Source organism: Rhamphochromis sp. 'chilingali' (genome assembly GCF_963969265.1).
Source record: "Rhamphochromis sp. 'chilingali' genome assembly, chromosome: 20".
Classification (NCBI taxonomy): Eukaryota; Metazoa; Chordata; class Actinopteri; order Cichliformes; family Cichlidae; genus Rhamphochromis; species Rhamphochromis sp. 'chilingali'.
The window spans coordinates 4,189,177-4,212,856 of NC_137947.1; the positions used below are offsets into that span (position 1 = coordinate 4,189,177).

The window sequence follows — 23,680 nt, forward strand, 5'->3', positions numbered from 1 at the left end:
GTGTTTTCCAAAGCGATTCATGACAAAATAAAATAAATGTACAAGTGTAGATTCATTGCAAACGGTTCTCATGTTTCCGAACGCGTAACATACAGACGATTTGTCACATATCGTCGGTATGTTACGCTTTGGGATGAGAACGTGTTGCAGATGGACTGCAATCAATCAAACTGCTGACAGGTGATCACTGGAAACAGGAAAGCGTCTCGGAAAAGCTTGTGAATGTACATGTTATATTTTGTTTTTGTTTTCAGTAAAGCTGGAATAAACCTTATTTTACTTTGTAATTATGGGCATGAATCTGAGGTGAAAAATGAATTTAATCCATTTTAGATTAATGTTATATATGTGACGTGTACAAGAACATAAATGTGGAACACGTTAAGCACTGTGAATGCTCTCTGGATACTCTGTAAAGGCTATGGACTATTGGAAAGTACCATAAGTCTATTGTTCCAAGATATACAGTCTATGGCAGTTTCACTGTAATGTCCCCAATAACACTCTGACCTTTCACTATTAATACATTTTTAACTAGAGCTTCTTCTTTCAACGAGTTTTCCCATAAAAAAAGTGATCATGAAAAAATGTGATCATTACCTGAAGCACCTTGCCCTGGGGACTCTCATCGAAGAGCAGGTGCTGCTGGTAGAGCGGCTCCAGGGTCTTTCGTGCAATCTTAGTTTTCTTTTTGGCTTTACATGTTCCATTATCCAGCAGGTACACTTTTACATAGGGAGCTGAGAGAGTGGTCAGGAGAGGGTAAAAATAAGTTTTATGGGAAAAAACGGGGACAGTATGGAGGTTGCTTTAGGTTGCATCCACCTTAATTTAACTGTAAGTGCTACAAGGAATTAGTTTTGTATGAACGTGTGTTACCTGGGAGGGATTTAGAGCCTGGTTTGGGGGTAAGGCCTCGTGCCCTGATCACCTCCACCTCCAGCTGGCCTTTCTTGTCCATCAAACCAATCTGAACATCACCTGTTTTTAAAAACAGACCATTTCAGAGAATAATGTGCAACACACAAAATCTCTCTTTCTCAATTGAGCAGAGCTGATGAAGCTGTGACTCACCCATAGCTGGTGTCGCCAGCGTTTGTCTGCCCACTAGCTGACCGGGGCCTAATCCATCCAAGAAGTCGCTGAACTGACTGTCAGCACCCAAACGCATCCCTGAGAAGATCAAACTGACATACACAAACTCAAATGAAACCTGTCCTCAGTTTTTGACTCCATCTAGTTTTTAGAGAATCAGTAAAAACTTTTTCCAAAAATTCTTAACAGCATTTGATGTTTGTTGTTTAGAAAGATAACTTTCTGTTCCCTGCAGCCAACAAAACAAAACAAAAATGATCTATTCTGATTGCTAAGAGTGCTAAAAGTAAGTAATAGTCGCAGAGTAGTCACTGATGACAACTCAGACCTAAGAGGGTTAACAATCAATTTAATCATTATTCAGAGAGCTAGTATGTTTGTTGGAGTTGGAGTTAAAATGAAAAAAAGACCCCAAAAATTGAGCTCTTAGAGGTTTGATAGGGAACATAAATACATCAGAGGAACACTGACAGTGCCCTCTGTGTGTTGTCCTGTGTTTTGGCAATATTGTCAGCATGTACGTACTTCCCCTCAGAGCTGTAGCTGTTCATGCTGCCGTCGGTCGACTCTCTGCTCGCCTGTCGGTTCATGGCTGACCCTCCTCGTGGATACTCCACCGCCATGCCCGTCTCCACACTCCTCTGGATGCTGCTGCTGCCGGCCTTACCCACCTTCTTACCTGCTGACGCTTCTGTTGCAAACACAGGAAAACGGGCTTTAGCCACTGGTCTTTGCATGTGTCATTCAACCCTAGGTCCTAATCAGTTATCAGGCATCTCTGATGGATTTCTCTTTTTTTGTTGCAAAAATTCAACATGATAACTACAGCCTAAGATATATCTCTTCAGGCCTTCCCATGCAAAATAACATCCCACGGTGACATCACCAGCATTTCAGTAATACACTATTGTACGACAGACAAATCTATGCAAATCTTTAGATGCTTTTATTTGGGAATTGTAAAAAAATTTTAATGGTACTTAGGTGATGAGGTCACTGCAGGAAAATCTGACTAAAAATCAAAAGTCAGTCCACTCACACCTCAAATGTTTAGCAGGGATGGAAAGGCAAAACTCAGAGGGTTGAGGAAATAACACAGTGTGTGCATCAAAAAGGAAGAGTTCAGTCATTTTCAAAAGCCTGCTGTTTGTTCATTTGTTTTTATCATAAACACAAAGTTCTTTCAGACCCACTTTAATTTTAAATGTAAAATTCAAAGACAAATATTGTATTCTCAGCTCATGAGAACACTCTGAATTCACTGAGTCAGGCTTCTTCCACGACCGAACCAGCCTTTAAGCATAATGGTTAAACAAGAGGGTGGAGTAAGGAAGCGTGCCGGAAACAGTTCAGGAACGGTGTACGGAGTGCTGGGAACATTCATCATTCCTAACTGAACCACTTCTTATGCTTTCTGTGCCTGACTTTGCCCTATTCTGCCTGCGTCTGTGAAAGTGGGACGTGAGTGTGATGTTACATCGAACTGCTGCTATACAAAGTACTTAAGGACTAATGCTCCTCCTGGTGTACAATGTGGGGTCACGCTCTGTTAATGATCCTGTATTTACTATTCTGCGTGAGGCAATGACTAATCAATTACTATTATTACACAGTTAACCTTCCTCCTTGTTGTATCCTACAGTCTCTGACTTCCTGCCTTTTGCTTTACCTTTCTGTCTGTCCGCCGCCTTACCCGCCGCCTCTGAAATAACACACATAACAACAACAAAGCCAGTAAACAACAGCAACATCAGCACACTGGTTACACTGGTAAACTTGTACATTTTTTAAAACTTATTCTTCAGGATTTAGTGACCACACTGTATTTATGTATGTATGTATGTATGTGTCCTTTATAAAATCAAAGTACCACTTATGAAATCCAGCTTGCTTTGTGTAGATAAAGAAGCATCAGATTAAGGAATCAAGTTCAGTTTAAAATGTTATAAATGTGTCCTTGAATTGTGTATTGAAGCGATATCAACTAAAAATTAAATTAGGGCTAAGCCATACTTTTGTGCAATGTGCACCACAAGATGGTGCAGCAATTCATTGTAAGTCCATTATTAAGAATCTGTTATTTACAGTAGTGCCTGGGGAAAGGCAAAGCCTCTCGAGGAAAGCTGGGGCACGGCAAAAAATTAAGAAAACCAAAAAAACCTTCCAGTACACCCACCAGTACACCCACCAGTACACCCACCAGTACACCCACCAGTACCCCGCTGTCGTCTGGGGGTGAAATATTTAGCAAAATTCTGCAAAAGGGTAGTCGTGAAAAAATCCTATTAGTAAGTTAACTTTTCTTGATGAGTTCTTGAGTAAAATTGAATTTTTATGTGAAAACTGTTATTTAACATTTTTCAGTTCATTTTTTTAATGTGGAGATGTATTTTGGTCATTTTTGAAAGTTAACAGACTCACAACACAGAAAGACAGAAAAAAAACAACATTCAAAAGTTTTTCCTTCTGGACAAATCTTTGCACGTCGTTTTTCTCGGACACTTGGTCAGTCTGTTGTCTGACCTGTCTGGCTAAGCTGCGAGGTACTTCGACTCCTTCTGGACGGCAGGATGGCGACAACACGCTGGCTCAGGCTTGAGCGCCGCTTCTTGATCCCGCTACCCAGGCTCCCGAGTGCCGTGTCTGACTGGCTGCCGTCAGCGTGCTCCATGCCGTAGATCTCACCACTGATGCTGGTGCTCTTCATCATGTGGCGACCCGATGCGCGCATGGCTCGGCTGATGGTGACATTATAAATGATAACACATGTTGTGATACCCTATTTCAAAACGTTTAAATGACAGTGTGTGTGTGTGTGTGTGCGTGCGTGCGTGCGTGCGTGTGTGCGCGCGCGCGCGTGTGTGTGAGTGCGTGTGTGTGCGTGCGTGCGTGTGTGTGCGCGCGCGTGTGTGTGTGTGAGTGCGTGTGTGTGTGTGCGTGTGTGTGTGTGTGTGCGTGTGCGTGCGCGTGTGTGTGTGTGTGCGTGTGTGTGTACCTGAAGCGTCCCCGGGGTCTCTCTGACTGGATGGACATGTAGCTGGTGCTACTGATGCGAGAGGCACTGCTGGTTCGAGAGATGGCTGAGACGTCGCTGACATCACTGTCTGAGGACTTATGGGAAACATTTTCACTACTCCTCCTCTGGTCCTTATAGAGCTGCATGAACCACACATCATCAAACAGATATTTTAGAAAACTGCTGTGAAAATGAAGCAAGTAATTCTCTACCTTACAGTATAAAGCGCCTTGAGGCGACTGTTGTTGTGATTTGGCGCTGTATAAATAAAACTGAATTGAATTGAATATAAAATGCTAGCGCTCTGCTGCTGCATCCTGATTGGTCCATTTGCTGATAGCACAACACGCTGATTGATAGAAAATTGCTGTTAGTTACAGAAAGGGATTTTACAACATTACATTTGGTGTACAAGCTATTAAAAATCTAAAACTTGAACCAGGTGTTCTCCATATAGACTGTGCATCATGATGCATCTTTTGGTCTGAAAAGTGAGGGTGAAGAGGAAGAACTGCAATCTTTCTAATGACCAGCAGAGGGCAACTCTGAGGTTTCCATAAAGAAGTCTTCTTGTGTGGACCGCTAAAGGGAAAGAACACATTTCACTCCATTTTTCATGGCCTCAGGAAACTTCCTGACATGTTTATGGTCTCAATCATTAGTTTTAAGCTGGTTGTTTCGTAAATCATAGTACGCATTAGAGTGAAAAGGGGTGACAAAGCAGCACAAACCTACTGTGTGCTACCATGTCTCCCTTGGTTTGCCAGTCAGATGTGCTACTTGGGATCAGTGGGTGACATCACCTTAGCCATGCCCCTCTTTTAAATCTTTTTAAAGTCCATGCAAGCCTGAGTTCAGTACAGTGACAGACACTCATGCATTGCCATATAGGAGGATGACAAATTACAGGGCAACCAGCAATCTGAGTTGTTAGGTGGGACGAGACTACTGTACACTGGGAACTCCAGCTGCTGCTAATGTTTTTAGATGCTTAGATGCATCCAAGCTCTAATCACCTTCCACCTAAATGTTGTGTTTGTTCTGTCTGCTATATTAAAACATGCTTTATTTTCTGATTAGCCATCTGTAATGCATCACACAGACAAAAAGAAGAAGTTAAACTACTGGCATGTACATATTTTTAAACATCACAATATCAATATTAAACTATTTTCTCTAAGGGAAAAAAAAAATAGAGAAAGCAGACGGTATGGATTATACATTTCAAGATTCCAAGCGTTAACTCAGTTCTTGAGTGGCTGCCCATTTGGAAATGATTCATTTTATGGAGTGGTCTTCACCATTACTGTACTGTAATTTATTACTTTCTCAGACAGTCAATGCAATTCGCTGCGATGCACTTGAGCAGCATTATGGTTCATTCTTTCTGTCTGGCTGGAACCTGTATTGTCCTCCTCCACTCTCCAGACAAGCTTGTTTTAAAGCGAACGGTCAGGCTACCTCTCGTTTATTCTTGAGCGCTCGGTCAAGGTCCTGTTGGCTGGAGGTGGCTGGAGCTGAGACCCGATTGGAATGAACCCTCATCTGGAGCTGACGGACACGCTCCTCTGCTACCAGGGCTGCACGGTGAAGGAAAGAAACTCGAAAAACTAGTACTTAATCGGACACTGCACAAAGATGACCCTATATGGGTCAACCTTTCTTTGTACCTTGTTCTACAGTGCTGCTCTTGGGGGGAAGCTGTGGGAGTTGCCTCACTCTGCGAGTTGATGAGGACGTCACCGAGGAGGAAAGAGACCCACCACTTTGGAGGTGTCCCCTAACACAAAACAACATGACGGAAAGCAGAAAACAGAAGGGAGAGGGGAAGGGGAGACATGGTGGAGAGAAGAAATGTGAATATAAAGGAAGGATGAAAAGTGTGAAGATGGGAAGAAGGGAAAACGATATTAAAGTCATCACATTTGCAGTCGAGAGTGCCATTCGCTGGTGGAATTTGACGTCTTCACGTCATCCCATTCACACAGTGAACAAAATGTTGACAAGTACTCGACATTGGATGAACCTGCTGCAATTTCACATTTCTTGACGTTAGGCGAGTATCACTTAACATAAGGTTGCAAAACAAAGACATGACGACAGAAGCTATAGGAGGAACATCGACGTTGGAAACAAGACAACAGCAGCAGCAACATTTCGATCAAACATCATATTCACAGAGTGAAGCAAAGTGAGGCTTGTTTGGGGTTCACAGTGAGGGACTCTGTTGCCAGTAAGAGAAGCAAATCAAGATTTAAACAGTGAAACAACACACTGAGAAAGTGAAAGCCTTCAGGCACAAATCCCACCACGACTGTACACATCCATCCATTCTCACATAACACATATTCCCTCTCCTACTAGAAATCTTGAAATTTGGGGCTCCTTTCCACTGCACTACTAATAACAAGGGTTATTCATGACATTTTGTCATTTTATTTGAATATAGACTGCAAAGAAGTGGTTTGTAGCTTTTGGATCTGAGAAGTGAAACAAATGTATGAGTGCCTATAAACCAGCATTATTTCTAATGGCCAGCAGGGGGCGACGTCTCTGATTGCGAAAAAGTCTGGCTGAGTAAAAGGCTGTTTTGACAATTGGCCTCCCTTTCACTCAATCTAAACATTTTCTTGATCAGTCTGTGGTTTCATCCTAGTGTCAAGTCTTCTTGAAACCTTCAAGTTTTTAAGTTTTGTAACTTGGATTTTAGGAGATCTGGAATGTAAATGGAATGATTGAACACATTTAACACAATTTATTGGGCTATGTGCTGAATTTAGAGGTTAGAAACAAAGTATCATTCTGATACCAATACCAGCGTTGGTATCAATACAATACACACCTCTACTGGGTTTGTAAATCAGAGGCACCCTTAGCTCACCCGTGAGCAGATATATTCCTGGTCATTGATAAAATTACTGTTAAATGAAGCTTATTCATTGTCTGAGTATTAAAATGTTGAGATATGAACACTTACCAAAAATTTCCACATCCACTCAGAAATTACACATACAAACAATGACTGCAGAGTCCACACAACACATATACAACAACTACACAAACAGCAGCAGCATCTGATGAGATGCAGCAAAGACATTTCACCAAACACACATACAAATGCTGACAGAAGCAGCAGCAGCCCTGTGTCTTTCCTCTCCACGAGTCTCTACAGTGAGCAAACAAGACTCTGCCTCTGGTTAAATGAGTTAGAGGAAGGCTGATTTAAGATGAATCCATTTACCAAGGGGACACAGTGGGGCTTTCTTTCCCCTGGAGCCCATTTAAATGGAGGTGGACTTGTTTCTGGTGTACATCGACACGAGTGCCATAAAAACCCAGAGCCCAGCAATACAGTGTGTAAGCAGCAGCATGCAGGGACAGAAATGAGGTTGAGGAATGGGAAAAATGGGGGGAAAGGAAGAATCCATAAAATATACAAGAAACGATGTTAAATGAAGGCAAACCTAAACAGAGTCGTTTATGAGTAACATTAGTTTAAATTTAATTAACATTTTAACAATACAAACTTCATAAGAAAAGCATGAAAAAGTTTTGCACTAAAGCATCACTACACTTTTAACCATGCCTCCAAACACAATGAGGACTATTAATAGTTTTATGCTTCTGTGTTCACAGCCTGAAGTCGCAAGTGATTGCATGTCCCTCAGATAGCGCTAACCAGCATATGTCAGCTTGTGTTTATGGTAGTAGACTGCACACTGGACCAGCTGGACCCAAATATAGTAATGGATCTGGATGGAAGACACAGCAGTTTCAGTCCTTTACCAGATTCAGTCCCAACATTAAAACCAGACAAAACAAGTAACACACTGATTTCAGTTGTTACAGTTTACAATACGTTTATATTGTAAGGTGACAACCCTCTATGAGAAAGCACTTGGTGATTGTGAGAAGAAAGAACTCCCTTTTAACAGGAAGAGACCTCTGACAAATCTGGCAAAGCATCAACAGGAAGTAATAAAGAAGCAAACCAAAGGATGTGATGCCAGCATCCCAGTGCAACAGAACAACTGTCGAGGCATGCAGACTCCATGTCCCTACAGATCTCTCCCAAGGTGTCATAAAATTTTACAGGGTGGTTTTAATGTTGTGGCTGATTGGTGTCTATATAAACATTACAGAGGGCAATGTTTAACGCAGATGTTCTTATAATGAAAAAGTGTTTGCATTATTTTTTAAATATGTTTAGCTGGCTGCGCAATTAAGGCTTTGATTCACTGCATATTTCCATGTGAACAATGAAGCCCTGACCCCTGGGTACTCTACTCAGTGTTAATAACTGGCATTTTTACACATTATCATGTCATTATCAGCAGCTCCAATGTTTAAGGAAATATTAAACACAGAACCTAATTTCCTTTTTTATAAGCATTTTAGCACTTTCACTTTGGAGATGCTAATAGTAGCAATTATTCATTATATAAAAAAGTGACTTTTCCTACTACTTAACTAAAAGTCTTTAGTATCCTAAACAAAGGGGCATCTCTATAGTATACATGCAGTGGAAGAATCTAACACTTTTATAGCACTGTCTAAAAAATAAAGCCCTACAAAAGATATGTGGTAAAACCAGCAACATAAATTCCTGGTGTGACACATTTGTATCAGAATATCTTTCATGCTTACAAGGACCACATGGAGCCCTTGGGAAACACGTACTGACACTATGTTCCATATCTCGATCATTTATTGCACGATGATGTACTACACTGTCACTGCAGATCAGCAGATACATTCATCTCCACTGAAATCAATGTGCACTTACAGGCTCTTTCTGACCACGACAACACAGAAACAGCCAATGAAAAAGGACCCTAAGTGATAACTGAAATTAAACTCACTAATTAGCTTGTGCTTGAAATTAGACCGTGGCAACCCCTTAAACTGAAAATCAAAGTGTCAAAACTGCTGTTCCTGCAATGGTTCCTTGCATGTCCTACAATCTCCACAGACTCTCATATATTAAAATGCTGATACAGGCAACTTTACTCAATCGGACTAGTGTCATTTGTGTCAGTGACCTGGTTCTCTTCATCTTGTTTGTCCTATTGGTGCTTTTTGGGATATTTTTAGTATAATTATATGACAAATAAGATCACCTGCTGTCTGGTACAGTCCATTAATGCTAATTTATTAGTCTGCTTACTTAGCTCTAATTAGCAGATATATATGATGCAAATGTGCCACCTTCTGGCTCTAGCAGCAAAACACAGTAGCAGCCAAGGTGCTAGCATTGTGACTTCGAAATTTTAGAAATCCATGCTAACTTTCACAGTGGTTGTGCCTAACTGTGGCTAAGCATTAAGGGCCTCAAAAAATACTTGGACCTATTTATAACTACTATCTGCTACCAAGTACTAAAACACAGCTTCTTCCCAGCTGGTGAATGCATCTAAGAAGCTTTGTGTGTAAACAAGCCACCTGAAATACGCTGAGCGTGCCGCACACGCCTTACCTGCCACTGTCAAAGAGCTTCCTGCCAAGAGTGTGGCTTTCAGGTGTTTCCAGGGTCCGAGGCTTCCTGGAGAATGGTGGATGAGTAAAAAGGACAATACACCACAGAACAAAAAAAGATGGATGGATGGGTGAATGAGGGGATGGAAGAGAGCGTGATGGTGGATAAATCATTTCAATTTAGAAGGGCCTGACTCTGTCTGGAGCCGTCAGCGGCCTTATAAGTTTATGATCTGTAAAACAGGAAATAGGAGGAATCCTGTGATGGATGGTATGATGATGATAGGAATAAGGGGTGTTATACAGTCATGCTTCATCTGTAAGTGTGCCTGTGTGTGTGTGTGTGTGTGTGTTCATAAATGTGTGTGTACCTCTTCTTTGTACTGAGGTGAATTAAACTCTCTTGAGACGGAAGTAGCATCCATATTCTCCATTCACGGACATGAAGATGACAAGGATGATCCATGCACCGCCCCACGCACAAACACAAACACACCCACAGAGACACACACACACATACACGATCACACTTATGATATGAATTGTGGATTGCATGAATTTTATACCACTAATGAGCAATACGCCTTCAAAAAAAGACTTCTCAAGACTAAGAGGAGAAGGAAAGCACACATAAGCTGCGGATGCAAATTCCTAAAACAAAAATGTAACTCGGAGAGACTGTGGGAAGCAAATGCAAAAGGGCAGGATTTCACACCAGAGCCAGTACAAACTACCTTAACTTCAAACGAGCACAAACCTGATACTAAAAATCACAAAGAACAGAAAGTCAACTAAACAAAGATACAGCAACAACAATCACGACCAAAAACTGCTGCTACCACTCTTTGCATTAAAGGGCAAGCCAGAAGAACACAACCCACACACTAAAAGCCACACAAATAACCCTTTACACAATGTGAGCGACAAAGTTAAAGAAAAAAAATCAAACTTGTATATGCCTAGAGGACTTTTTTTTCATTGGGACAAGTTCTACTTTGTAGATCGTATTCACTCTCACTGAGATCAGCTCATCTATTACTAAAGTTTGCAGCAGAAGGCTAAATTGCCAAAAGTAGATAGATTGTGATTTTATCTTGTATTTGTTCAAATAAAAATGCAGTCAAAGTAAAAGGTAAGTCAATAGCAATAAACCTATATTTCTTGTATATATTCTTGTCTGCTTGATGTGCAACTACAACTAGAAGGTGTTAGCGTAGCCTAGCATGCAGTCTTAGATTAACAAAAAAGCTAGTCTGGCAAAGTCCAACCAAAGTATTACTGCTGGTCATATATTTTCATAAATGTTTCCTAAAATATCTTTTGTAATTTATTTATGATGACCTCATGAAATTTGAAAGCCAAAACCTATTGGTCTAGCAATGAAGTTGTACTACATGCTACAAGTGTTGCCAAATCTTTAGACTTTTTCCTCTTTTTGATTTTGGAAGTAGATAAAGTCATGTCCAGACTTCCCCTTTACTAAGGATCTAAACCTTATCCACCCAAACCTCTAAAGCTCACTAATCAGTTGGCATTTGTTATTTATTGCATCATTAGGACAAAGTCAGGGTAGTTATTACCCCATGTACTGAGTTTAGGCTAGTTTGTGCTATATTTTGTACTAAAATTTGTTTAATTACACTTGTTTTATATGATACAAGATAAAGTCACTTGCCAAACTTGCGGAGAGCTGACAAATTAGAAAGTTGAAAAGGTTAAATTGTAAAATCACTACTAGTCATTCATAGAAATATAACAATCTGGCAAAAAGAGCTTGGCATTTGCCTCAACCCAATAGGACCCAACTAAGCCAAGAATATTTCCACTGGGTTTGACAAAAATGTGTTTCTTACTAAAACTACTGTAAAAAAAAGAAAAGAAAAAAAGAAAGAAAGAAAGGAAAAGAAAAAGAAAGTAACTTGGCAAACTTTAGTGTTTGGGTCATAATGGCGTGAGATTTTAAGGCACAAGTCAAGCTCCAACAAGAAGCAATTGGGTGAGAATGGTCCACAAAAGGGTACCTGTCATCTTCAGGGGAAGCATGTTGAATAAGAATCCTTGGACTTGCCGGACGTCTTCGGGGCAGGGAATGGGACAAAGATTTTCTATGCGTACACATACAAAATACATCACCCATAGGACCAAATCAGCAAGTCATTAAAAATTCAAGAGATTCGCTTTTCCAGTGTCAGGAAAGCGCACAGTAAAAAGTTGATTTTGCTTGCCATTGCTATGGGTACATTTTGACTACCTGGGAGTAACAGAACAGGCTGTAAACACAATATTAGCACGCTATCACCTTATAAACTGAATATGGCAAGTTTGTTCGCAAATGTTTCCCCATTTTCACATTAGCTTTATTTTGTGTTGTGTTTCTAGACACTTAAACGCAAGTCTATATTTTTCTTTTAGCTTTAGCTTTTCTTCTCATTTTCATGGACAGCAAAGATCAATTGTTTGGGCATTTCTTTTCTGCATTAAAACGTGAATCCCACCGTTTACAGTGCAGTTATGTTATCACTTTACAACCAGAAGGAACAACATGAACGACACAGTGACTCTGAAGTAAATGGACAAATGCCAACAGGACTTTTGTATTAAGCATTGAAAAGACAAAAGTAACTAAAAAAGACGGTCTACTGCGAAGCAAGTTCAGAAGACCCAGGCTTTTTTAATCTTTGCTTGCAGGGTGGGTCTACCTTTGATTAATGCTTCACCTGAGGTTTTACAAAGGGATTTCACTAACCAACAGGTGACATCACAGTGACTACATCCATCATTTATTTGCAGTCTATAGGCTCAAGAGGTTTACTTATTGTGTCTCTTAGAATTAGTAAAACTGCATCATTTAGCCTTACTTTTGCTAACCAACTGATCTTGCTTCGTAGTACATCCTTTCGACCGTCTAATGTTGGGAATAGTTTCAAGGAAGTGACAAATCAAAAACTGTAAGGTACAAGTAAGGTAAACTGATTCCTTTGTCTGATAGCTGGTTATGAAGTTGTCTTTAAACTGACCCGAATACTCAGAATGCTGCTTGCCAATGAGACTTTGCAAAAATCACAACATCATCATGAACAACCTTGAGGACAGAGGTAACAAAGGGGATTTGCTGGAATAGTAGAGTGGTGCACAATAGTGGTGTAGGTGGCGTGAGGATGATATCAGGCTAGTGTAGGATCATTCAGAGGTGAAGGAACTACAAAGACCAGGGAAAGCTGAAGTGCAGGAGGACTACAGGAAGGGGGTTGGGTACAGAGGCTGGTACCTTTCAGTCTCTGGTGAGGGGGCATGATTGTTTGGAGCCAGACAGTTGGCACTAGCGCTCCTAACCCTGTCCAGAGAAGGCTGCAGATCACTAGCGGCACCACAGCACAACATGCCATCCAATGGAGGAAGAGGAGGAGGAGATGGAGAGGAGACAGGGTGGGAGGACAAAAACAGACACAAAGAGAAAAACAATGGACAAACAGAAAAAGTCTTTTAAAAGAAAGTCTGGTTAGATTTCCCTAATAATGCTGTTCTAAGAAATTAAACCATGACTGACCCAGCTGGTGTCAGGATGGCAGTGTCTGTACATTGCAATGGTTGACATGGAGATGGAGTATGGAGGAAAATGTGTCTTCTAGCTGTTACTGCCAAAACTAGACTGATTGATCTCTGCATTTTTCCCAACGCGGAACACTTAAACATCCATGTTAACCATAAACCATCATCAATGTGTGTGTGTGTGCCTTACCGATGTGTCACCTCACCATTAGACCACAGATGTGTGGTGGAGCGGCATGTCGCCATGACCATTTTCAGTCTCACTACAGAGTTACTTATTTAATATGCAAGCAGCGTGGAGCTACTGATGAAATGGAAATTTCAAAAAGTGGACTAAACTAAAGAAATGAAAGAAAACAGGTTGGAAACTAACCAGAAGCCCCTGCTGTGATGGAAGGACTGAACCGTTAACCAGTCCAATATAAGTTGACACTGGTACTACAAATTGTCTGATGGCTTCAGTATGCTTCAAATGGAGCGTGAAGAGCAAGAGCAACATCTAATAGCACCTCAAAGAACTTTTCTGACAATGAAAATGTCATCTGACTCAATTCTTTTGTTGTCTTTTTTCAAAGTCTTACAGTCATACTTGTTCTCTGTCGCTCTTGGCTAGGAGCGCTCAAGGTATGACAGCAGACAAAAAGTAGGCGCCATTTTTTGTAATCAAGTTCACACAAGGTTCTGCAGAAACCCTTTAATAACTGCTGTTAATAAACAGTAAAATGATAGAAACTTTTATTAACGCCTTAATGACAGTGAATGTTATGCTACATAACATTATACTGAAGCTCTTCTCGTTGTTTATCCAGTTATTCAAAAACTGCATTAGATCAGTGATTGCTAAAGTGTGAGTTCTGCAAGAGGTCATTTAAAATAAAAGCTGTTGATAGTGAATCAATTTCAGAAAATGAGCCAAATGAATCTATAAAAACAAAAAGATGAATAATAGAATGTACTCATGTAATAACTTATGTGGATGCTCCTGAAGAAGACATCCATGCAGGAAGCAACAAGGACTGATGAGGCAATCAGAGAACAAAAAAGTCGTCGGGATTCAGTAACTTGAAGCGATGAGTCAAAGTAACCGCTGGTAACGAGAAGTGGGCGGGTCCAAATGTAAACTTTCTCAACTTCAAGGCAAGTGATTGTATGAAATACCATAGAAGGATGCTGTTGGCTGGAATGTGACTGCATATTAAATACAATATAGCGTTACTAAGGCAACTAAAGCCTGAATTGTCCTCGATTAAATGCGATTAAATGTCTGCAACAAAGCAGCAGGTGACGAGCAAATTGTTCCCTGTGCTGTTGCCCCTTTGGTATTGTGTGCTGATAAGAGATACTGCATTCTTTAAAATGGCCAGCAGGGGGAGACACCTGATGTCCATTTGAAAACAAACATGGGGAAAAGAGCAAACACATTCAAGAAAAGATCTTTCTGAAAACCTTATGGGCTCAATTAAACATCTGAAGTACTATATAATGCAATTAATATTTAATGGGCATTTTTTTTATCATGGTCCCCTTTAGAGGGATAACTTTATTTATTTAAAAAACAAAAAGCAAAATGTTCATCTTGAGGATTCACCAACAACAGGTGACAACTCTGAGCAGGTCAATCTTTTACATACAGTCTGTGATCTACCTTGGTAAAATGTCGACACAGGGAAAGTCCCTTCAGATTTGGACACTTTCTCCATTTGAACCGATTGAACTGAAGACTTACCTATTTGCCTGTTTGCGGAAACTGCTGAACAAAAGTGGCATCTTAGGTGGCAGTGTGTTATTGTGCCTAGTAGGTCTCCTGATGTTAGCATGCATGCAGCAGACACAAGCAGGAAAGGAAGCCGGAAGGAAAAGGAGGAAGAGCAGAAAAAAAGTATATAGGAGTGCATGGACAACCGAAAGATACAAAGGGGGAAAGAAGTGGCATCTTATCCAGTGATCTCATTGATTTTTGATTTGTTAATTATTTAGATTTATTTATCAACATGTTTCTAGATATTGTGGTCATTGCAAAATTCACTGGCTAAGATTTTAGGGTGTTAAAGCATAAGTAAGCACATTATTTCTGCATTAAGAGCGTACAGTCAGCAGCAGCCAGATCTCTTCTCTACAGACAAACTTAGCACTTTACACCCTCCTTTCCTCAAACACTTGTACACTTATACACTTGTGTGTATAAAAAGTACAAAAAGTGTCCTAGGTTAGATACTAACACAGCTACGGTTGTATAGGGGTTTTATATACCTCTAACAAAGGTATATATAGTGTAACTTACCTCTTTGGCTGTGTGCTCAAATGGCAATGTAAGAGTCACTACATTACACGTGAACTTAAAAATATAAATAATAATCAGTAAGAGTCATTACATGAAAACTGTCACGTTTGGGTTCCTAACATTTAAAGGGAAAAACAAAACCCCCAAAAATATAGTTTCCAGTGACCAAACACACTAAACCAAAATGTCTCCTGTGTCTCATGTAATATACGTAATAACTTTTTGGTATTTTGTTTATGTAGCACCAACACTTCTCTCTTAATGGGAAATGTAGCAATCAAGTGTGAAAAAGAAGTATTTTTGGATGAAATAATATTATTCATTTAGAGCCATGCAGTTTTACATAGGCTTACAAACAGCACTGTATATGTGTATATGTGTGCATACTGGTGTTAACGTTGACCACATAGAGAAATTCTGACACATCATTTTGAATTTTTCTATCCAATTAGATTTTACCTCATCTCAGGCTATAGTGTTGGCTGTATTCCTGTGACTGGGCCAAGCTAACTAACTGACAAATGAGCGTATTAATAAAAAAAAAAAGATATTTGACGAGTTCCCGAGCTTTCAAATCGTGCATTATTGCAGGTTTTAAAATATGCTATGAAACACAAAATTCATAGTTTGGTTTTTGTCCAGAAACAGGAGGACCAGTACAGTTTCCATGGAATGACCCAAAAGCCTTCAGACTAAATAAAGATATTGGAGCATCATGCAAAAAGTGCCCTAAATTGTTTCAGTCAGAGACAGAATTGGTGCATATTCATCATTTGGACGTATGAAAGCAGGTGTACACTAAGCAACATTTAGTTTTAAGTCTAGCCTAGGGGTGTCGAACTCCAGGCCTCGAGGGCCGGTGTCCTGCAGGTTTTAGATATCAGCCTGGGTCAACACACCTGAATCAAATGATTAGTTCATGACCAGGCTTCTGGAGAACTTTGAGAAATGTTGAGGAGGTAATTTAGCCATTTAAATCAGCTGTGTTGGATCAAGGACACATCTAAAACCTGCAGGACACCGGCCCTTGAGGCCTGGAGGTCGACACCTGTGGTCTAGCCCCTGCAAGCTGTACTGTTGGACTGATTCTTGAAAAGCAGCAAAGTCTGAAACCATGCATGGTCCTGTAGTGTCCTCTTGTGGATCTGAGGCAGCAGTACAGCTAGATTACCACAGGATTTCAGCTCACTGGCCTCCTTTTTGTCTCGTTATTTAGACATGACACATTCTGTTTTTCTTACAGTTATTTCATTTAATGAACGGACTAAAACCAACTAATGTGTCTGTGTGTAAGGTCTGATATAACTCGGTTCTCTTTTATAATGCTGGGAAGTCAAAGTTTGCATGGGACTTGTTCACATTTCTTTTCTGTATACATTTTACATTACACAGGATTTTTTTTACCTCGATTTCAGAGGCATATTCGTTTCACTCTTAAATAACAGTCTTGAGCGACAGACTGCAATTAGAGACAATCTGACAAAAACACACCTCATCTACAACCAACATGTAAACATGTCACGATTGGCCAGTTTACCTGGTGTGCAGGCACTCAGCACTTTTGCCTCGCATTGATTGGTGGATCGTGAAGACCTCACTGTGGTAACCATGGGGATGGATGACATATGAGGAAATCAACAACAGTTAAAAAAAACCCAGAAGAGCAGAGGGGAGAAGAGAGTGAATAGGAAAGAGAGCTTTGGCTGGTTCCACACAGTCACACAGATTCAGAAATTCAGTTTTGCAACCGAGAGCTTTCAACCTAAACACTGAGGTCTGAGGTCACCTCGTGCAACATGAAACTCAACAGATAGCTACGGCATCAAACGCTTTTCAAGAAACAAAACAAAAACCGACAAAAAGCAGCAACTATTTAAATCTAAGAGACCAGTAAACAAAGTTAGACTTGGCAACACAGGCACTCACACTCTGTACACACTTTTTCAGCGGATGCGGATTTGCACAAAAAACTAGGGCCTTGTACAACATAAAGCAACTCTGATGACATTTACACTACAAGTGGTGACCAAACACAGGCACGCACCTGTCGTCCAGATATCCTTCCCCTTGATGGCGACCTCTACCAGCATCGTAGTAGCGGGACGGAGAACGAGAACGGTGACCGTGAGAAAGCTCATCATCCAGGCTCCTGAAGGAAATGTAAATAAATAAATAAATGGATGGACGGATAAATGAGAGACTGACTTGTGAGGTTAGTGGTCAGGTGGTATTGCGGCACACTGCTGCTCGGTTTCATTTAGCTCAGTCACTAAAAGCAGAGCTGGCAGCACTGCATGTTCTGAGCCAGACAGACATTTCATTAGTAGATGGACTCAGTTTGCTGGCTTCCAGAAACACTCATGTCCTGTCTGTTTTTCCTGAATCTTGGTTTTGCCTCTTCCATGCATTCACTATCGTCTCCCCAGGCCGATATCGGTCTTTTTAAGTAATCATCGTCAGACGTGAATCGACAGGGCTCTTTCACAGGACTCAGCAATCGGTCCAGGGCAATGCGTTCAAGACAATTTATGGCTAAAATATAACCATTTGGACAAATAATGGGGAGTAAAATCCTGCCTTACTCAACCCTCACCTCTGGGGGGGGACATTGGGTGGCCGCGACCGGATGCGCCCCTGCTCCTCTCGATGAGGGGAGACGGAACGAGAACGTATGTGATGGGTGGGGGTCCTCTGCTGCTCAGGGACCTCCAGGGTAGATGTGGGCTCCCGCTGCCTCTCCCTGCCACGTCCATCTGCTGCTATGGAGAAATGGCAGCACACATGCACACGTACATAAACAAGATCATAGCAAAGTAAGTGCAATTCAGAGTGTATACTTTAATAGTGACAAAACCTTCAGTCTCTAAAATTCATAAGAAAGGAACGGTATTAAGTAGTACTATATAATCCATATACAGTCTCTTCTTGAGTGAATAATATTACTAAAATGGGTTTGTTAACGCTAAGGTTTTCCATATGATCCTGGCAAACATTAATGATATACAATAACTGTCATTATGCATACATGGGAAGATGCGTGGGCCTTGAAGTTGCAAAAATGTGCTAATGGCTTTAAAATATGGCTGCTAGTCAAGATCAGTAGTGGAACATAGCCAGTATAGCCAGGATGAATTAGAGTGAAATGCATTTTTCTACAGTATCTTTTTTTAATCTGCATTGTTTCTTATCCACCACCATATCTGCATGTCAAAAATTTATACCAAAGCCATACATTAGCTACAGTCAGGCCGAATTACATTTATCATTTGCCTGCAAGACAACTTCTGAACTGTTTCCACTTAAAAAGAAAAAAAATCATATTAAATCATAACATCTGTGACTAAATCTTGTTAACAGTCTGCTGTTTTATACCATGTACATTTAATTTCATTCTAGTCACCTGCTAAGTTCTGAACTAAACTAATGTCTATTACCCTTACAACATGCTATTAGCCTTTTACACTTTAGCACTAAAAATACAGAGGAATTCATGATACTACCTCATATATGATAATTAAATTCATGTTCATTTTCTGCTACCTTACAGCATTTGTTTATAACTAAGCCAATGTCTGCTACCCTCACAACACATTCTCACCAGAGTGATCATCGTGTAGGTTTGTTCCTTAACTCTTTCTCGATGCATTAATCAGTCTGGATGAAACTTATTAAATAAACCGCGTAGGGTTTGAAATAAATCTGTATACATGAGGTTTACTGTTATTAAATTTAGCTAAAAACCTTTTATTTCTGTGGCATTTGGTCACTGGAATGTATTGTCATGCATGTCTGTAAATACCTGTTAATCAAACAGTGATGCTAACACTGCCTTTAATTGATTTGTCTTATTACATGAATATGTAGCTTGCAATGAACAAGAAGAAAGAAATATATGTAATTTTTATTCATTTGGTGTTTATGTACAGAAGTTTTTGCATTCTCACTATATACACTGATATAGATCAAATAAAAACAACAACATAATTTAACATACACATCTGTGTTTTAGCGAAACACTGCAGGCCTAGCTAGTTTAAGTTACATTTTTATACCCAGAGAGGGTATAAAAGACACAAGAATTCATGCTACTGACCCTGCTTCCACTTATGTAGTTTAAACTCATGCTCATAGCCCTCACAACATGGATGATTGACTTCATGTCAGTAACCTGTTAGATACAAACACTATATAAAAGATATAAGAAGTCATGCTAGTGGCCTTCCACCTCATGTGTAACCTGATTTAAAACCATGCTAATGGCCTTACCTTACAGCATTCCTCTCTATAATTATGTTAATGTCTGCAAGTTTAGCTTTATTCCACATGCAATTTCCTTATATGCCAGTAGCATGTTACCTTATTTTATGTTAAAATACTTATAATTTTTAAAAATCTTGCTAATAGCCTATTAAATTACATTACTTGCAAGTTTAAAATGGATGTAGCCTCCGGGTTGGAATAAAAAAGGCAATAGGTGCCTTTGCCTGCTTTCTGAAGGCCAATACACCAAGGCCAACTGTGGTTGTAAAAACACTTTATTCCTACAGAAGGTTATGGGAAAACAACCTTCTAACTAAACACTTTCCTGATGAGTTTATGTGCTCAGTAAATGATTTTTAGTCATAAATAAAAAATATAATATATTTTGTAACTCTTGTTCACTTTGTTTCACAATAGAACAATATACAGGGCGTGGTCATTGGCTAATGACGTGTGAATGACTGATTGTTGTTAGCCAATGACTGAGACCCCCTCCCTGTCACAACACTTTTTCTGGAAATCAGTGTGGTGATGGTAAAAACGCTAAGCCCATGGCTTCAAAACAGAATGTCATAAACCTGTGGATGATGTCACAGTACACACATCCATCTTTTTTCTTTTTTTTTTTTGCAAGTTTTGCAGCATTTTCTTTTTCTATTTCCACTGTGTTCAACTAATCTGCTGGTTTTTTCTTAACTTGCATTTGACCTCTCAGGGGAATCATAGTTATCTCCAGTATGGTCCTTTCAAGCACACAGGCCCCACAAAAAAGCCCCACTCACCTCATCACCTGATTTTTCTGTTTAGCAGCCAGTAAGCTGGTTTTAAGGATGAGGGTGGTACCATATACAAGTATAAGATAAATGAAGATTATTTTAAACTGTAAATCTGGCAGATTTGGTAAAGTACACAAATATGCAGTTATCTTTGTACACTACTAAAGTACAACTACTATGTACTACTATCCATACTGGACTTATTGTGAAATGACCACAATCTGTCCCTATTAATGGATAATTAAAAACAACAACAACAACAACAACAACATCTGGTGCAATGTAAGAAGTTTTGGGGTCATTTAGAATCTCAAGTTATCAATTTTTAACCAAATAACTTAAATTCTGGATTACGAACCAAGCCTAAATGCAACCACTCTTTAGCAGATCTCATTTTTTAAAAGCTATAGTTACAAATAACACCGAGAACAGAAGTGCAAGCTGCAGAAAACCTGCATGTAAAACTAAGAAACAGTCCCAACCCACCTTTAGATACTACTGCTGTACCCTCATCAAATTCAGCCTCTGTTACACGCTGAGAACCTAAACAGTAACAGACACACACACAAAGATACCCACAGATGTGTACACACACCACACACACATATATATGGATGCACACATCAAATGCAGTATTAGGGAAATGGAGTGAAAGCAGACATTTACATAGACACGCATGCTAAACTGCTTATGGACAGGATGTGTACACTTACAAGCAGAAATATATGAAAGAGCTTATGCATGTCATGTTGCACACGACACGAGATCTTGACAGACTTACGCTGCAATTTTTTGCCAGGGGCGTCTATGTGTCGTCGGGGCAGGTATGGGGAGGGCTGGGGCAGTGGTATGGATGAGACATCATGAGTTTGGAGGGGATACCAGTGAGGCTTGTCATCCAGTAAGGCCGTCTCTAGCTCCACCAGGACCTGTTCAAGTCACCAACCACACAGTAAATATGTGCTTTGTAAAGAAGTTAAATGTTTAAGGGTTAGGCATTCATTTTTGATGGTTAGGGTTAGGGGCTAGGGAAAGCATTGTGTCAAGTAGATGTCTCCACAAGATATGAATACCCGGCATGTGTGTATGTGGATGTGTGTGCTACCTCTCCCAGAAAGATGCTGTCCTCCTCTGGAGACCTGGGTTGGTCCCACACGGTCAGCTCCAACATGTGGTTTCGGAAATCCCTGCGATGGACGTGACTGTAGACGAATGTCTGGTTCCACTTAGGCTCACAGGTCTTCTTCACTGTTTTTGTCCTTCGTTTGCTCTTGTCGCTGTGTTAAACAACAGATTCTTGTCTTTAAAGTCAGTTGAATGTTGATTTTGATTCTAGTCCCATTTGTGCCTTATTCAGCTGACTGGAACTGCTTTCTTTAAATATAAACGAGATGCTAAACTCACAGTAGAGTGTCTTTTCCCAAAAAAACCCTCTTCGATTGCGTTGTATAACATGATTACTGAAGATGTATTTTATCCATGTGAGGTCAAAGTCATCATCTGCGATCACCCTAACCCTGACTATACTATCAGAACATGAAATTTTTGTTCTTTTTACAAACTGTTCTTCCAAGTCTAAGGGACGAAACAATACTCATTCAATATCAAAAACTTGTGCATATTGTATTATATAAGTATATTCGATGCCAAACTCCAGTGTTTTACATTAAAAGTCACGTGCATGATTTGTGCAGTTTGCATAAAAGAATCGTGTCCTAGCCTTCGTGTCACAAGGGTTTTTTGCAGCTCTTTTGTAAATGGCCATAATTTTCATGCCAAATGAGGGCTAGGCATTGTGACTGTTCAGAGTGCCTGTGTCAGGGTTGGCATACCTGCGGTCAGGGAGGAAGTACATTTTGACATAAGGGCTCCTGGGCCGCCCATCAGGCCGAAGAGAAAGCTCCACAGCCTGCAGCACGTTCACTATGAGCTGGTGACCCACTTTATCGTACCACAGCTTCACCTGGATGAGAAGCAAACAAAAACAAATCCGATGCCATGTCTTCACATTTAGCAAACTTGAAAGGTCCTCCACAGTTCAAGTGCCCACACTCACTGAGAGTCGCCCTGGCATTAACTGCGGAGCATCTCGGAGCATCCCGGGACTGGAGGGAGACAGGACATTTAAGGATGGTCTCTCCATCTTCTGGGACTCAAAAGAACTGGAACCTGCTATGAAGGCAGGGAAAGCAATATGTTTGAAATCCCGAGCAGGAAATGCCAGCTGTCTTTCAGAAGGGAGTCAGACTGAAAACATAATCTGCTCCAAAACCAAAGGTGCGTTCGTTACTGAAACTCCAGACTCCTCAGAAAAGTTCACACAGAAACAGTTTAAAGTATAAGTCAGCTAACCTGTCAGGATGACAAATCACCACGCTTCTGTCCTAGTTAGAGTCCAGCAGGCTTCAGTGTGACTTGGGTCACGAAAGCCTTATATTCAATTACATGATCAAAAGTCATCTAACTAACTGCCTACCAGGAAACTGATCTTCTCCTGCTAACATTCATCACAGATGTCAGACATCAGTTAGTTTCAGGAAAAAAAGAGTTGTCTAATTAGTCACTCAACGCAATATTAGAGGACATTATCAGCCACATGTTCAGAAAGGGAACAGAAAACTTCTAGTACTCATCAATCTCCACGTGTTTGAAGGGAACTGATTATGCTCATTTCAAACATGAGATTTTTATTCTTAGACTCTATTAGCAGGGGTGCACATAAGTGGTCCACAGGTGCGCATTAGCTGTCAAACTAAAAGACGCGCACCAGAAAAGAAGTTGCAACGTGCGTTTGCATACATAAGATTTTCTGGAGGAGAACAGACATTTGTTTAGAACTCTTAAAGATGTCGAAGAAGCTCCTTTAAGCAATTACTTTGGTGTTCCTCCACCTCCAAAGAAATGTCAGAAGGAGTCCGAACCGCAAAAGAAGCGCGTATTCTCTGAAAAGTGGTTGCAGGAGGTGAGCTGGCTTCAAACAAATGATGAAGGCACAGAGATGTGGTGCAGAATATGCCATGAAAATCCCACTCTAGCGGACAAAAACACTGCCTTTTATATGTACGCAAACACGTGTTGCAACTTCTTATCTATTTTGACAGCGAATGCGCACCTGCAGACCACTTATGCACACCCCTGTCTATTAGAATACCTTTGCATGATTTATTATTTGAAAAAAATCCTCATTTATGTCATATTGGGCTTTCTGGGCACCCTTTCATCATCGTT

At 40.4% G+C, this 23,680-nt stretch overlaps 1 protein-coding gene across 2 annotated transcripts in view; it reads right to left on the reverse strand.

Annotated features, from left to right (window-relative positions):
• rims1a (regulating synaptic membrane exocytosis 1a) overlaps window positions 1–23,680 on the reverse strand; it is a 123,940-nt gene that overhangs the window by 3,136 nt on the left and 97,124 nt on the right. The window contains exons 12-33 of one of the 2 annotated variants that reach the window (XM_080869340.1): window positions 22,509–22,624; window positions 22,285–22,415; window positions 21,558–21,729; window positions 21,234–21,381; window positions 20,939–20,995; window positions 18,010–18,175; window positions 17,461–17,565; window positions 16,954–17,013; window positions 14,862–14,939; window positions 12,855–12,944; window positions 11,608–11,691; window positions 9,958–10,014; window positions 9,588–9,653; window positions 5,782–5,891; window positions 5,573–5,691; window positions 4,091–4,251; window positions 3,619–3,833; window positions 2,765–2,797; window positions 1,621–1,786; window positions 1,075–1,187; window positions 880–981; window positions 601–740 (exon numbers count right to left, since the gene is read on the reverse strand). In XM_080869340.1, the coding sequence (XP_080725466.1) occupies window positions 601–740; window positions 880–981; window positions 1,075–1,187; window positions 1,621–1,786; window positions 2,765–2,797; window positions 3,619–3,833; window positions 4,091–4,251; window positions 5,573–5,691; window positions 5,782–5,891; window positions 9,588–9,653; window positions 9,958–10,014; window positions 11,608–11,691; window positions 12,855–12,944; window positions 14,862–14,939; window positions 16,954–17,013; window positions 17,461–17,565; window positions 18,010–18,175; window positions 20,939–20,995; window positions 21,234–21,381; window positions 21,558–21,729; window positions 22,285–22,415; window positions 22,509–22,624 (2,489 nt within the window). The remainder of the gene's footprint in view (window positions 1–600; window positions 741–879; window positions 982–1,074; window positions 1,188–1,620; window positions 1,787–2,764; window positions 2,798–3,618; window positions 3,834–4,090; window positions 4,252–5,572; window positions 5,692–5,781; window positions 5,892–9,587; window positions 9,654–9,957; window positions 10,015–11,607; window positions 11,692–12,854; window positions 12,945–14,861; window positions 14,940–16,953; window positions 17,014–17,460; window positions 17,566–18,009; window positions 18,176–20,938; window positions 20,996–21,233; window positions 21,382–21,557; window positions 21,730–22,284; window positions 22,416–22,508; window positions 22,625–23,680) is intronic. The other variant, XM_080869341.1, reaches the window with a different exon arrangement.